At 40.6% G+C, this 16,286-nt stretch overlaps 1 protein-coding gene across 4 annotated transcripts in view; it reads right to left on the bottom strand.

The window, feature by feature from the left end:
• The window catches only part of AGPS (alkylglycerone phosphate synthase), a 128,937-nt gene extending 115,667 nt beyond the window's left edge, over positions 1 to 13,270 (bottom strand). The window contains exon 1 of one of the 4 annotated variants that reach the window (XM_086359957.1): positions 12,812 to 13,270. In XM_086359957.1, the coding sequence (XP_086216083.1) occupies positions 12,812 to 13,149 (338 nt within the window). In that variant the 5' untranslated portion in view covers positions 13,150 to 13,270. The remainder of the gene's footprint in view (positions 1 to 12,811) is intronic. The other 3 variants (XM_086359962.1, XM_086359973.1, XM_086359984.1) reach the window with 3 other exon arrangements.
• Between the last annotated feature and the right edge of the window lie 3,016 nt (positions 13,271 to 16,286).

Raw genomic sequence — 16,286 nt, 5'->3', positions numbered from 1 at the left:
GAAAGCAATAAGTTATGGACAGAGGAACTCCCATAAAGCTATCAGCTGACTTTTCAGTAGAAACTCTACAGGCCAGAAGGCAGTGGTATGATACATATTTAAAGTGATAAAAGGAGAAAACCTAGACCAAGAATACTCTCCCTGAAAAACCTTTCATTCAGATTTGAAAGAGAGACTAATAATTTTACAAACAAGCAAAAAGGTACGAGTTTAGCACCATGATACCAGCTTTGTAAGAAATGTTAAAGGAACTTCTCTAAGCAGAAAATTAAAGGCCACAACTAGAAACACGAAAAGCACTGGGCCTTCTCTGGCAGTCCAGCAGTTAAGATTCTGTGTTTCCACTGCAAGGTGATGGGCTCAACTCCTGGTTGGGGAACTAAGATCCTTCATGCCAGGTGGCATGGCCAGGAAAAAAGAAAAAGAAAAGTATTCAATGCAAAAGGAAAAACCTCGTTGGTAAAGGCAATTATACAGTAAAGATAGTAGATCAACCACTTATAAAGCTAACCAGAAGGTTAAAAGACAAAAGTAGCAAAAATCATCTGTATCTACATTACAGTGTGTATCCACAAAAAGAATAACATATGATGTCAAAATTAAAAATGGGGGAGGCGGTAAAATCGCAGAACTGTTAAAATACATTTGAAATTCAGAGACCAACAACTTAAAATCACCAAGTATAAATGATTGCTATATATGTGTCTCATGGGGGATTTCCCTGGTGGTCCAGTGATTAAGAATCTACCTTCTAATAAGAGGGCGTAGGTTCCATCTCCTGTTGGGGAACTAAGATTCCACATGCCACAGGGTAACTAAGCCATGCACCACAATCAGAGAAACCCACGTCAACTGCTGACCATGTACACTTCAGCGCCCACGTGCCACAACTACTGAGGCCGTGTGCCCTAAGTAGAGAGGCTGAATGCTCCGACTAGAAAAGCCTGTGTGCAGCAACCAGGGAAGCCTGCACACCACAATGAGGAGCCCATGCTGCAACAAAGACCCAGTATAACCAAACACAAACAAATAAATCTCACAGGAACCTCAAACCAAAAATTTGTAATAGATACACACACAAAAGAGAAAGGAATCTGAAGTAACACTAAAGACAATCATCAAATCACAAGAGAGGAGAGCAAAAAGAAGAAAGGAAAAACAAACTACCAAAAACACCCCCAAAACAGTGAACAAAATGGTAGTAAGTACATTGCTGTTGTTGTTAGTCACTAAGTTGTCTTTGACTCCTTTGTGACATCCTTGACTGTAGCCACCAGACTCCTCTGTCCATGGGATTCTCCAGGCAAGAATACTGGAGTGGACTGCGTGTCCTTTTCCAGCGGGTCTTCCTGTAGCATTATTTACAAAACCCGAGATACGGAAGTGTCTATCAATAGGTGAAGAGGTGATAAAATATATGAGGACTTCCCTGGTGGTCCAGTGGTTAAGAAGCCACCTTGTGATGCAGGGGACGTGGGTGGGTTCAATCTCTGGTTGGGGAACTAAGATCCCATACGCCCCTGAGCAACTGAGACCACGCCCTGCATCTACTGAGCCTGAGCACTCCAGGGTCCGAGAGCCACAACCACTGGGCCTGCGCAACACAAACAGGGAGTCCATACGCACAACAGAGATCCAGTGTGCTGAAACCAAGACGCAATACAACAAATAAGGAAATAAAATACGTATTTTTCTTAAAAAAAAAAAAAAGAAAGAAAGAAGAAGAAAGGAAAATATATGGCATACATGCAATGGAATATTACTGGTCAACTTGGCCATTAAAAACAGAATGAAGTCTTGCTGCTTGTGACAACACGGATGGGCCTAGAGGGAACTATGCTATGTGAAATAAGTCAGACTGAGAAAGACAAATACTGTATGATTTCACTTATATGTGGGATCTAAAAACAAAACAAATGAACAAACATAAAATAGAAAAAATGAGACTCATTCATACAGAGAACAAACTGGTAATGGCTACCAAGGGGAAGGGGGTTGGGGAGATAAGTGAAATATGTGAGGGAGATTAAGAAGTACAAACTTCCAGTTATAAAAAAGATAAGTCAGAGATGTAATGTACAGTTAAGGATTATAAGTCAATAATATTGTAACAACTTTCCATGGTAACAGAGGGCTTCCCTGGTAGCTCAGTAGTAAAGAATCCACCTGCCTATGCAGGAGATGGTAGTTTGATCCTTGGGTCAGGAAGATCCCCTGGAGAAGGAAATGACAACCCACACCAGTATTCTTGCCTGGGAAATCTCACGGACAGAGGAGCCTGGCAGGCTACAGTCCATGGGGTCACAAAGAATCGGACATGACTTAGTGGCTAACCAACAACAATGGTAACAAGTAAGTAGACTTAGCGTGGTGGAACATTTTGTAATATATAAAAATATCAAATCACTATGTTGTATACCTGAAGCTAATATAACATTGTTAAATCAATCATCCTTCAATTTTTAAAAGTTGGGGGGTGGGGGGGAGGGGAATGGGAAGAAGTTCAAAAGTAAGGCTAACACTTAGAGAAATAAGAGAACTCAGAGCAGTAACTTCACCTGGAAACAAGAAAGGACAGGTAATGAGTTAAGTTTCAAAATACAGTTGTGCCAATGTATCACTAGCTATATGTGCCTATTTAAATTTAAATTAATTAAAAGTATACAAAATTTAAAACTTGGCTCCTCAGTCACGTTAGCTGCATATCAAGTGCTTAATGGCCACATGTGCTTAGTGGCTACCATATTGAACAGTGCAGACCACAGAACATCTACATCATCACAGAAAGCTCTAGTGGAGAGTAATTTACAAAATTTCAGTTGACAACAGAATAGAATTCAAGTGGGTGTCATTTTAATATCCCTGATGTTGGATTTAATATCCTTGATGCTATAAAGTTCAAACATCTTCAGAAGAAATTCAAAATTCAACTGCATAATCAATCGGAGTGGGAGTTGCAAACTGTGAATATAAAAATCAAATAATTTGTATTACTTGGTTACAAGATCCTGAGATATATGAATACTCCCCACTTGATGCCATGAGGTGACTGGCATGGCAACTATAATAGTTTGGAGAGTCCCAGTAAAGTTACTAACAAGAACCTGGTCAGCATCCTGGCCCAAATATCTGGTTAGTAACTTGAGATAGGCTGGCAAGGCCAAATATTATATACAATACAGTATGTTTTTTAGCATGAAGATGATCTCACTCAAGAAGCAACACTCCCTTGTCAAAAGTCACTGCAGGTACCTAGAACTCTAACAGCTTTCCTTAATGAATAAGCATACTTCAACTACAGAAAGACCTAGAATTAATATACAGATGCTTAACAGAATCAAAGTCAGATATTAATAATTTTAAGAAAGCTAAATAAAAACCGATCTTTTACATATTTACAAAATTTAACAGCATCTGGCCTCAAAGAATAACTGACTTGTAACAAATTTAAAATGTGTAACTGAGTCACAGACTTAGACATAGTTTTAGGTGGAAATCTTTTAAGTTCATAATTACGTTTATTTGAACACTGCAAATATTTAAGGTCACTGTGTTTACAAATTCAATTTAATATGTTCATAAGAATGATTTAGTACCTAGGATTATTTTGTTTATTACCACGGACAATTGATGTACTTAAGAAAATTGAATATATTAATACTATTTTAATTACTTTAGCCTATTTTTATATAGTAACAGCAATAAAATCACTAGTTGACTTGTACTTCATATTGTAAATAAATAAATAACCACTCAAACCTAAAGTAGCAGGCACTTAAATGTCCATCAGTTCAGTTCAGTCCAGTCGCTCAGTCGTGTCCGACTTTTTGCGACCCCGTGAATCATAGCATGCCAGGCCTCCCTGTCCATCACCAACTCCCGGAGTTTAATCAGACTCATGTCCATCAAGTCAGTGATGCCACCCAGTCATCTCATCCTCTGTCGTCCCCTTCTCCTCCTGCCCCCAATCCCTCCCAGCATCACAGTCTTTTCCAAAGAGTCAACTCTTTGCATGAGGTGGCCAAAGTATTGGAGTTTCAGCTTTAGTATCAGTCCTTCCAAAGAACACCCGGGACTGATCTCCTTTAGAATGGACTGTTTGGATCTCTTTGCAGTCCAAGGGACTCTCAGAGTCTTCTCCAACACCACAGTTCAAAAGCATCAATTCTTCAGCGCTCAGCTTTCTTCACAGTCCAACTCTCACATCCATACATGACCACTGGAAAAACCATAGCCTTGACTAGAGGGACCTTTGTTGCCAAATAATGTCTCTGCTTTTGAATGTGCTATCTAGGTTGGTCATAACTTTCCTTCCAAGGAGTAAGCGTCTTTTAATTTCATGGCTGCAGTCACCATCTGCAGTGATTTTGGAGCCCCAAAAGATAAAGTCTGACACTGTTTCCACTGTTTCCCCATCTGTTGAAGTGATGGGACCAGATGGCATGATCTTTGTTTTCTGAATGTTGAGCTTTAAGCCAACTTTTTCACTGTCCACTTTCACTTTCATCAAGAGGCCTTTTAGTTTCTCCTCACTTTCTGCCATAAGGATGGTGTCATCTGCATATCTGAGGTTATTGATATTTCTCCCAGCAATCTTGATTTCAGCTTGTGCTTCTTCCAGTCCAGCGTTTCTCATGATGTACTCTGCATAGAAGTTAAATAAGCCGGGTGACAATATACATCCTTGACATACTCCTTTTCCTATTTGGAACCAGTCTGTTGTTCCATGTCCTGTTCTAACTGTTGCTTCCTGACCTACATACAGGTTTCTCAAGAGGCAGGTCAGGTGGTCTGGTATTCCCATCTCTTTCAGGATTTTCCAGTTTATTGTGATCCACACAGTCCAAGGCTTTGGCATAGTCAATAAACCAGAAATAGATGTTTTTTTTCTGGAACTCTCTTGCTTTTTCCATGATCCAGCGGATGTTGGCAATTTGATCTCTGGTTCCTCTGCCTTTTCTAAAACCAGCTTGAACATTTGGAAGTTCACAGTTCATGTATTGCTGAAGCCTGGCTTGGAGAATTTTGAGCATTACTTTACTAGTGTGTGAGATGAGTGCAATTGTTCGGTAGTTTGAGCATTCTTTGGCATTGCCTTTCTTTGGGATTGGAATGAAAACTGACCTTTTCCAGTCCTGTAGCCACTGCTGAGTTTTCCAAATGTGCTGGCATATTGAGTGCAGCACTTTCACAGCATCATCTTTCAGGATTTGGAATAGCTCAACTGGAATTCTATCACCTCCACTAGCTTTGTTCGTAGTGATGCTTTGTAAGGCCCACTTGACTTCACATTCCAGGATGTCTGGCTCCAGGTGAGTGATCACATCATTGTGGTTATCTTGGTCGTGAAGATCTTTTTTGTACAGTTCTTCTGTGTATTCTTGCCACCTCTTCTTAGTATCTTCTACTTCTGTTAGGTCCATACCATTTCTGTCCTTTATCGAACCCATCTTTGCATGAAATGTTCCCTTCGTATATCTAATTTTCTTTAAGATATATCTAGTCTTTCCCATTCTGTTGTTTTCCTCTATTTCTTTGCATTGATCGCTGAGGAAGGCTTTCTTATCTCTCCTTGCTATTCTTTGGAACTCTGCATTCAGATGCTTATACCTTTCCTTTTCTCCTTTGCTTTTCAGTTCTCTTCTTTTCACAGCTATTTGTAAGGCCTCCCCAGACAGCCATTTTGCTTTTTTGCATTTCTTTTCCATGGGGATGGTCTTGATCCCTGTCTCCTGTACAATGTCACGAACCTCATTCCATAGTTCATCAGGCACTCTATCTATCAGATCTAGGCCCTTAAATCTATTTCTCACTTCCACTGTATAATCATAAGGGATTTGATTTAGGTCATACCTGAATGGTCTAGTGGTTTTCCCTACTTCCTTCAATTTAAGTCTGAATTTGGCAATAAGGAGCTCATGATCTGAGCCACAGTCAGCTCCAGAGCAAATAACCTATGGCATGTATCCACTCAGTGAAATACTATTCAGTAATGAAGATGAACAAAATACAACCAGAAGCATCAACATGTGTGAATATATTGAACATAATATTGAAAGGAAAAAGCCAAACACAAAGGAGTACATATGTGATTCCATTATATTATTAATACTTCATTAATATTAAGTCCAAAACAAGCAAATCCAAGCCACTGTGTTAAAAGTCAAGGTAGCGGTTATCCTGGAGGGGAGGCAGCACTGGAAATGAACATGAAGAGGGCTTCTGGGGTACTGGTAATATTGTTTCTTAATCTAAATACTAGTAAGATAGATGTGTTCACTTTGTAAAAAGTAAGCTATAAACTAAGATTCTTGCATTTACTTTTAGAATAAATTTGTAATATTTCAATAAAGTTTAACAAAAGTAATAAGTATATATACAAATATTTATAACTATCCAGATAAGTTTATACCACCCCAAAATTATCTCAGGACCATCAGTGCTATGTGCACTATATTGGAGACACACCAACATATCAAAGAAAGAAAAGGGGAAGGAAGACCACATTCTGGGAACAGCAATTCCGGTATGCAGCTAGAATACACAGTAGGTATCAGGAAATGAAAGATAGCCTGGAAAGGCTTATTTAGACAGATCCTGCTGGCGGACCCAAACTGCCCTACCAAGGACACTATGACATATTCAAGAGGCAGTGGGGATAACACAAGCAAATGATGCAGGTGGAAGACTTTTATTTACCAAAAAGTTTTCAGCCCTTTCCCTCAATTTCTCCAAAAACATTCCAGCAAAATCTCCATTCTCCAGCCTCCAGCTTCCAGTGTGGAGGAACTTCAGAAAGGTAACAATCCTGTCCTCTCCCTAGCCCTCATATAATCACTCTTTCTCATGGGAAGAATGACTTTCGCGATTAGTTGCTTCTGAGAGGAGGCACAAGGAACCTGGGGTCAGCCCTTTTCCTGCCTCTCCAATATATCCACTATGGAGAGGTTATATTCGAGTCTTTCAGTGCCCTGTACGAGGCTTACCAGTGGTCCAGCGTGACCTGTGACTGAGCACAACTAATGCAGGGCAAATATTAGGCAGCCCTGACCTAAGCCATATACTCCAACCAGCTTTATTGGTAATAAAGCTGACATTTTACTCCATCTGTCTATATTCTGAATCTTACTTCTCAATTCATTCTGAACTCAGATGTGGGACAGAGGTATAACTAAATATTACTGCAAAGCTCAACAAATAAAGAGAGTAAACTCTACTCAGAATCGTTTGATTTGGTTTGGATTTGAAACTAACATACCAATCTGATATTAGTTTATTATTAATATCTTATTTCAAGAGTAAGAAAATAAAACCAAAAGGAGTTCTTAGCACTTGCTTTTAAAGCATTCCATGAAGTATCTCATCTGACTACAACAGAACTTCATTTTTCTGCAGCCTAAAAGAAGATCACTTAATTTACTACTAGATATGTTTATTAAGTGACTGGAAGTGATAGCTCTATAGTAGAAACCTCCTGACATAAGAGGAAGTCTACTTACAGAAGATGGGGTCTATCTCAAAATAATACTTCCAATCTAAGAGAAGTATCATACCAAATAACCATGGAGGTTAAGTATTCAGGGTTTCTTATTCACTTATAGTGGAGAAGGAAATGGCAACCCACTCCAGTATCCTTGCCTGGAGAATCCCATGGACAGAAGAGGCTGAAGGGCTACAGTCCATGGGGTCGCAAAGAGTCAGACACGAATGAGTGACTAACACACATACACACACAGTCACTTATAATCCAAAGATAGTTAATTTACGCCCAGGCAGTAAATCCCCCATTACTTCTCTTCTCCTTTCTCCTCCGATCTAGGGTCACCCACAGTCCTCCTTTCCCTTTTATCCCCGACACCATCTTCTTTCACAGGTCAAACAACAAAATTCACTTGCAAAAGGAAATAGGTTGGTCTATGTTTTTAAACATTTTCTTAAATTATGAATTTCATTTTGACAGGATCAAAATGAAATCTATATTTTATAATATATAAAAATATATAAAACATATTTTATAATATAAGTACAATATAAACTAATGCTGTCTTAATTATGACACTGTATACGATCATGATCTATTCAATCACAAAAGATTTAAAATTTAGATGACAAAATAACCTGATGATTACCAAGTAGGTAGCTTCCCCCTAGAGAACACTGTCAAGTGCAGTAATACTGCATAGGTGAGAAATGCAGCCTGTGGGGTAAGACAGATCAGAGTTGAATTGCTGTCTCTTTTATTTTGTAGTTGTGTGACTTTAGACAAGTCAACTACCCTAAGTCTCTCCTTCTTCATTTGTAACATACATATAGTATCACCTCCTTTTCAGAGCTATTGTGAAAATTAAATGAGATAATGTACATGCCTCAGCAGGATACCTTAAGCAAATTAAAGCAAATTAAAAGTTCTATTACTACTATTACTAGAATTCCTAGTTAGGAACTCAAAGTAGGCTAAGTATTTCATTCAGCATAATTACTAAAATAAGCTCTAAGCTTGTCAAATGACAGTAAATTGTAAGTCAGGTCACTTGTGCAAATAACCTTGTTGCAGAAATTCATCAGCTCTTACAGGCTTCAAGATGCCCTTCTGGGAAATATTTACAAGAAGTTAACTCAAATTTTTCCTTCTGGAAAATATCTACCAAGGTTCTTGTAGATGTTAAATAATACACTATTTTTTAAAGAATGGTGTATATAAATGACACTATGAGCAAGTAAATTACACAATTAACAGCTTTCTTAATCAGATATTCTTTTGATCTGAACTATAAGAGTTTACAACTGCTATAAAAATTACCACAGAACAGTTTTGACTAATGCAAACCGCAAGAGGTTGTAGTCAAAATTACAACTGGGGAAATGGTTACTGGTAATGGAGGGACAGATGTGAACAAGGGTTCTTTTCCTTCTTTTTCATAACACTATAATAACTAAAAAAAATTGAAAAAAATTCAAAACCAAGGCATAAAAATGTCACATATTTGGCTGACATTTACTATGATTTTTAGGAATCTAAAACTGCATTCAGAACCAAGAGCAGAAAGAAATTGTTCATGGAGTTATAAGGCACTTACAGGAAAATAGAAGTCCAAAAGTAAACCATCATCCTCAAAACTCTACTCCACAACTTCAAATAAAGAAAATATATGTTCTTGGATAGAAGTAATTAAAATCTACTCATAAGAGATCATGTGACAAGTGTAACAGGTTTTAAATATCAACTAATGCACCAACTTTCAAAATGCAAACCCATCTGCTTCTCTGTTCTCATTGCCATCATCTTGAATTAATCCTTCAGTATTTCTCCCGTATTCTGCTTTAACAGTCTCCCTGAATGGATCTTCCCATATCCATCCTCATCCTTCTCCAATCCATTCTTAACCTTGCAGCTGCAGTGATTGCTCTCCAACCCAAATCCAATCTGATCACATCCCTTCTCAGCTTAATTCCTTTAAGGGCTCTCCATCACCACGCCTCCTACGCTGCATTGTTTTTCATTATATGTCACACGATGATCTGACATACTGTATTACTTGTCTCCATACTATCTCCATTCCAAACAGAATGTAAGTCTACAAGGGTAGAGTTTTTGTTCACTGTTATATGCTGCATAGTAAGCACTCAAACATTCACACATACATGAGTGAAAGAACGAAAGGACTGATGACCTACAGGCCAAGGGCCTCCATGACCTGCTCACGCCCTCCTCTTTTAACTTACTCCCACCTCTACCAATACTGAATTGTCTAATTACCTAAATACAAGGTGCACTTTCCCGCCCTCCTGCTTTGCCATATGCCATGACTTCTGTCTGGAATACCAACACTCCTCACCACCAAATCAACCTGCCACACTGCCATCCATATTTTAAAACCGTCTTCAGAAAGCTTCTTCTGAGGCCCTAGACAGAATATATCACTCTTTCTTTCCTCTGTGCTACATCTGTATCTACACTGGCTCTACTCAAAATGTGCTGGAATGTACACCTCCCTTGCTAGATTGAATTTTTTGAGGCCAAGGACTATTATCTCTTTACTTCCAGTACCTAAGACAACATCTATCATAAAGCAACTACTCTATAAATGTTAAGTAAATTGATATATACATGACTACCCTGTAAGAGGAATGAAAGCATGAAGTTTCAAGAAGTTACTCCTGCAATTCCAAGATGATAACCAGCCATGAAATAAAAGAATTTCAACCAATGACATCATCCTAGGTAATAAAAGAAAGGGAGTTATACAAATAACATACATGACCAAATCCTTCCAAAATAACAATATACAGTCACATTCACACTTCACTAGAAATACACACTGGCTCCTTCCTTCTCCATCACTTGCTTCCCTTTTGGCTCAGCTCTGGTGCTGGTAGACTGAGATCCAGCTAAGCAGTAGAAAGTAGAAGGGACACCTGGGTCCCATGAAAAACACATTGAGCAGATCACTCTTGTGAAGGTGCTTTTGATACTTCATGTGATATAAGTTTTGTGTTCCCTCATCCTATTATTCAAACTTTAACATAGTTGTACAGGATTAGATTTTACCACATCTAATCCTGAAGGAAACACCAGGGCCGTTAATGGCATAGATTACATGCAGCTGGGCCTTCAGTCCATGGAGCAGCTACAGAAGGCCTCCCAGACCAGTCACCCTCAGCTGCGGGAAGCCTCATCTGTTACCCCATTGTGCCTTCCAAACATTACTATTTTTCTCTGAATGCCATAAATAAAGGCCCCAAGTCCAACTTTAAGGAACACTTGTCCTCTCTACTTAGTTCAAGAGTATGAACCTGCATATAAATGTACAATCACACACATGCACACAAAAGAATGGACATAAATGTACATTAAACCATTAGAAAACTTTAAAGTTTTAAATCCAATCACAGCTAATATAACTTCAAATGAAGCCAGAGGCCAGAATGTGAATGTGACCCTTGATTCCTTCCTCCCCTACCATTCAGTAATCAAGTTATGGGAAATCTGCCTCCTAATACTTTTTCAAATAGATTGCCCACTCCCAGCATTTTGCCCAAGTTCAGAATCACAGCATTTCTCATTGGGATATTAGTCTTCTAAATAAATGGTTTATTCTTTTAAATCTCTTGGGCTCAATCAAAACTGCATCTCCCATTTGTTGAAGGGTTATGAAATCAGCACTGTACTAAGCACTTGATCACTTTACATTATTCAATTCTCACAGCAACAATGCAAAGCAGGACTTACTGTCCTCATTTTCACAGATGAGGGGTCTAAAGCTCTGAGAGAGGCTAAGTAACTTGCCCAAGGTCATGCAGCTGGAATTGTGGAGTGGAAATTCAAACTCAAATCTATGTTCCCCAAAACCATATGCTCAACTGCTTAAACCTTCAACTCAATCCCCAGTGTGACCTTTCTAAAGGTAAATGTAATCATATTTTACTGTACATAAAATCTTGTAAACAAGACCAGCCTATCCGCTCCTCATCCCAAGCTATTCTCACCTCTTCCTGCAACACTTAACTCTTAGCAGGTCAACCTCTCACTGCTTTACCTATGAACACAGCTTTTTCACTAAGAATGCTTTTCTCCATTGGCAGGCTACTCCCAGAACAACCTTCGAGATTTACTCAGGCAATCCCTACCCTGGAAAGCCTTCGCCCTAATAAATAAATACCCAAAACTGGGTTAAGTGACTGTTTGTTATGGTTATCAGCTAACTTTCTTATCATACTGTATTATAACTTTATCTTCTTAGGTTATCAGTTCCTTACCAGTAAATACTGCATTTTTAAATCTCTACATTCTTAGTACAGTGAGTATGTAGTAGGACTCACGAATATTGAATTAATGAATGAATTCATCAGAAACAGTACAGTTTAAGAATTTGGCCCTAAAGTCAACTTGGCCAGATTTCGAAAACTAACCTGCCACAGTGAACCTGCCAAGCCTAGAGCAGGCTTCTAAATCTTGTTTACTTCTTCATCTATAAAATGAAAGCTAACTGCACCTACCTCACAGTTTGGAGAGGAGTAAAAGAAATTAGATTTAGCACAATCTCTGACATTGAAAGTACACATTAAACATTAACAACTTTTTTTTCACTTTCAAAGTTTATCCGTGCTGACAAAGCCACATCTCAAATAACAGCTTTTCCTAGTGGCTTGCATCAGAGCTTATCAGATCTCTAAAAAGTCTTCAGATACCTTACAAACAACCTCACCCACAAACAAGGATCTTTCAGCTTTTGGTTACACCAGAGCTCAGTAGCTACCACCACACCCTAAGTCACTAACAGTGTCTTCTACTTATTGCTTCTTCCCATCCCTCGATTTCCTCCTCTCTCAAACAATGCATGCCCCTAAGCAGAAATCCACCCTAGAAACCAGCAGCTGCACCTTCTTCCAGGAACCGCCACCTCACACCCAAGCTAGAGCGAATTTGAAGAGATCCATCATTTGGTACAAACTTAATTTCCTTGGAGGATCATAATTAAACCCCTTCTATATATTCGAAGACGCTGGCTTCCTAAATATTAATTCAAGACAGACAATGAATTTCTGGCATTATGAATCCATGAAAAAAGGTCCCCTGAAAGCCTTCCCCAATATGAGTTCTTCAGGTTTATTACTCTCAAACAGTGACCAAAACCCATTTCATCCTGCTTGTCATCTACGCTCTCTTCAAAGAGATGGTCCGCACTTTCAGGGACCGGAATGCCTTCCCCCCTCCCGTGTCACCTCCTTTCCCACCTCGCCCGTGCCCTCCCGCAGCACAAGCCCGGCCTGGTCCCTCACCAGCGTCTGGCTCAACAGAGACGTCACTCACCGCTTCTTGGGGATGGTGCCCGACTCTTGCGCGGCGGGAGTGGCAGTGGGCGCCGCCGTGCCGGTCGCCGCGGTTCTCCGCGCTTTGCAATCGTTGGTACTCAGAGCTTCCTGCGGCCGGCCCAGCAGATGGCCTGAAAGAACTCGCAGCCTCCGCCCGGCGCGGTCCCGCTCCGGATCCCGGTCCCGGTCCCGGTCCTTTGTGGACCGGGAGCCCGCGCCCGCGGCCGTCCCGCCCGCCGCAGCCGCCGCCTCCGCCATGGCTTCCGCCTTGTGCCACCACCCGGGGCCGCTGGGCGCGGGTGAAAGGTCACTCAGAGCGGCGCCCGGCGCGACCATTCGCTGCGGCGCATCCCGGCAGCCACCGCGGCGACTGGGCGGCGGGTGCCATGCGCCTGGAGCTACTTATCCTCAGCTCCCGCCCACCGCGGCCGCCCGCCTCCACAGTCACACCCCAGACCGCTGACACCTGTCAAGCAGGTGAGTTCGAGCAGTCCGGGGATTGGCCCGGCCTGAGTCAGGCAAGATTTGGAGCCAAACCGCAAACGCTCCCCGAGGTGACCTAGTACGCTGGGTGGTCTTCTCCGGAGTAGCTCTCAGGACCAGACTCCTCGGACCATCTGGGGACCTGACGAGCTAACCAACGCCATCATTTCCTGGGCCCACCTCTTCTCTCCCTCGCTGCGGCGGTCTCTAAAAGTAACTCAGAACTGATTGGTTGCCTATAACCATCAAAGCAAATTCCTATCATTTTCTCGTCACCTACTTCGAGCCTGGCACTGTGCTCAGTGCTAGATCTCAAGTAAGTAAGCTTTGAAAAAACTGAAATGAGAAAACAGACTCGGAGACTCTTAAGTTGCCCAAAGGCATGCATCTAGTAATCACTAATGCTGAGTTGCAACCTAGGTTCTCTTTTTGTGGTTACTGGGTGTTGCGCCCTTCTTTGCATTTTCCTAGTAGTGCCAAAGATTTCTGTTGCTAGAGATAAAATTGTTATTGTTTGGTCGCTAACTCCTGTCCAACTCTTTTGCAGCTCCATGGACTGTAGCCCTCAAGGCTCCGCTGTCCATGGGATTTCCCAGGCAAAAATACTTAGTGAATTGCCATTTCCTTCTCCAGAGGATCTTCCTGACCCAAGGATCAACCTGCGTCTCCAGGCGGATTCTTTACCACTAAGCCACCTGGGAAACCCAAAGATAAAATTACCCAACAACTGTTCTGAAGACGTCTCGGTCATCTACATTTTGACTTCATTTCTGGAGAGCGGCACTTAGAGAAATGGGAGGTGCGTCAGTAGGACTGTGCTCCACAATCGTTTTCAGCCAGTTAATCAGATAGACTTTTATCAGCCACCTTGCAGACCTCAACCATCAGAAGTTCCTTTTCGCATAAGGTGCGATTTAAAAGTAAGTCTTGGGAATGGTAAGAGAAGGCGTTGCCATAAGCTTTCCGAGTCCATTGAGTTCACCTCCTTTTTGAGTAGCCACCTGCTTGCTAACACAGTCTTCTGCAAAAGAGTTAAGATATTCCAGAAGTTATTTGAGCAATACAAAAGAACCATTTAATAATTTGGAGAAAATTCAGGTAAACAGTGAAGAGGACTTGATTTGTATTCCTGACCACCGAATCTGAAAGAGAGAGTTCAGCAGTAAGCATCCAGTCTAGCTACAGAATCACGGAGCCCCACTCCTGTTTAGCTGCTGCTTCTAACCACTGTCTCTTTGAGATAGACTAGGAGTGGGAAAAGGGAGCAGCAGGAGTAAATTGCTTTGAATGCTCTAAGGAAAAAGACTGCTTAAATTTGAGAATTCAGCAACTCTAGTCTTTGAGCTTCTCACACCCTTCTAGATGTTTCTAGAACAGTACTGAAACACCAAGCAGCATGTTTGCTTGCAGTCACGTAGAAGTCTTGGTGAAGTCGCTCAGTCACGACTCTTTGCGACCCCATAGACAGTAGCTCGCCAGGCTCCTCCGTCCATGGGATTTTCCAGGCAAGAGTACTGGAGTGGGTTGCCATTTCCTTCTCCAAAAGTCTTTGATTTCTTGCCAGAATGCTGTATAAGCAACAACTGCCTCAGAATCTTTGGAATAGGACAGGTCTATTAATTTTTGCTTGAGTCCCAGAGAGCTCAATCTAATACCAATTGTCATGCCTTAAATGCAAATGTAGTTAACTGACTCCCACAGTCTTTTCCATGTTGAAGTTGAACATACTTCTTGCCAACTCTCAGGAGACAAAATTCATAAATTTTGCCAATATCAACAATAATAAAAAACCTTACCTCCTGGGTGATGGAAAATTTGATATAAACCAAAATTATATTTTTGGTGTAAACTATTATAGCATTAGAAAAACTGATTATATATATTTCAGATATGTGCACAGTAATGAAACCCATGTAGGCAGTAACAACACTTGGTGAGAGCCTATTACATAACTAATTCATGTGCTGTGAGATGCAAAAGCGTTTAAGCCTATGCTTCATCTACATGGTAAAATTAGCTAGTTAGGAGTTGGGATATATGTGAGGAAGAAACTGTGATACTATTAAGTGAAATAAGTGTGATATAGGTTACGTTAGGAAATCCTTTCCCCTAACCCCTCTCCTTACAAGAGCAAAGCCCAAGCAGAGTGCCTTGTTACTTATTTCATCCTTCCTAAGAGAAACAGATATTTCACATGAGGCATGGTCCACTGAGTTTGAGCAAACTGAGAGATAGTGAAGGACAGGGAAGCATGGCGTGTTGCAGTCCATGCGGTCACAAAGAGTCAGAGACGACTGAGTGACTGAACAACAATGGTCCATTGAGATGCCCTCCAAAGGCAAAACCTCAGTGATAATCACATTCAGCAGGGCCATCTCCACAAACTTATTCCTTTTGAGTCCTGGAACACGTGGCCCCTAATAACCTAGATCCCCATGGAGAGTGCTTTATTTGCGTTTACAACATCTCTTCTAATATGAAGCACGAAAAAGTGAAATTAACTCCTGAAACATGCACCAAATTTTTTTATTGCACTGACTTTCATTGCTTATCTTCAGAGTTGATTAGTGATCCTTGGAAGGAATTCTTGAATTTTAGACATTTTTATTAGGAAATGAGAAAAAGTAAACCAAAGTATAATTTATCATAGATCAAAAACCCATGTAACTTCCATCTAGATTGAAAAATAGAGGGTTGCCAGCACCCCAGAAGTCCCTCTTATGCCCTCTCCCAATCAGTTCACACTCTCTACCTGTCAAAGTAACCACTGTCCTGAGTTTTATGATACACATTTCCTTGGTTTTTTATGTTTATCAATAAAGCATGCATATGTTTCCTGTTTTTTTTTTCATTTATATGAATAGTATGATATAGTATGTTCTTTTGTGTCTGCTTTCATTCACTCAACATTATGAGATTCATTCATATTGTTGCATGTAGTTGCAGTACGTTCATTTTCCTTGCTGTATGGTATTCTATTGAATGTGTAT

The sequence above is a fragment of the Bos grunniens genome, chromosome 2 (genome assembly GCF_055505025.1).
Source record: "Bos grunniens cultivar Pamir isolate PY7600 chromosome 2, Bosgru_T2T1.0, whole genome shotgun sequence".
NCBI classification, from domain to species: Eukaryota; Metazoa; Chordata; class Mammalia; order Artiodactyla; family Bovidae; genus Bos; species Bos grunniens.
This window is presented reverse-complemented; position numbering and strand designations above follow the sequence as displayed.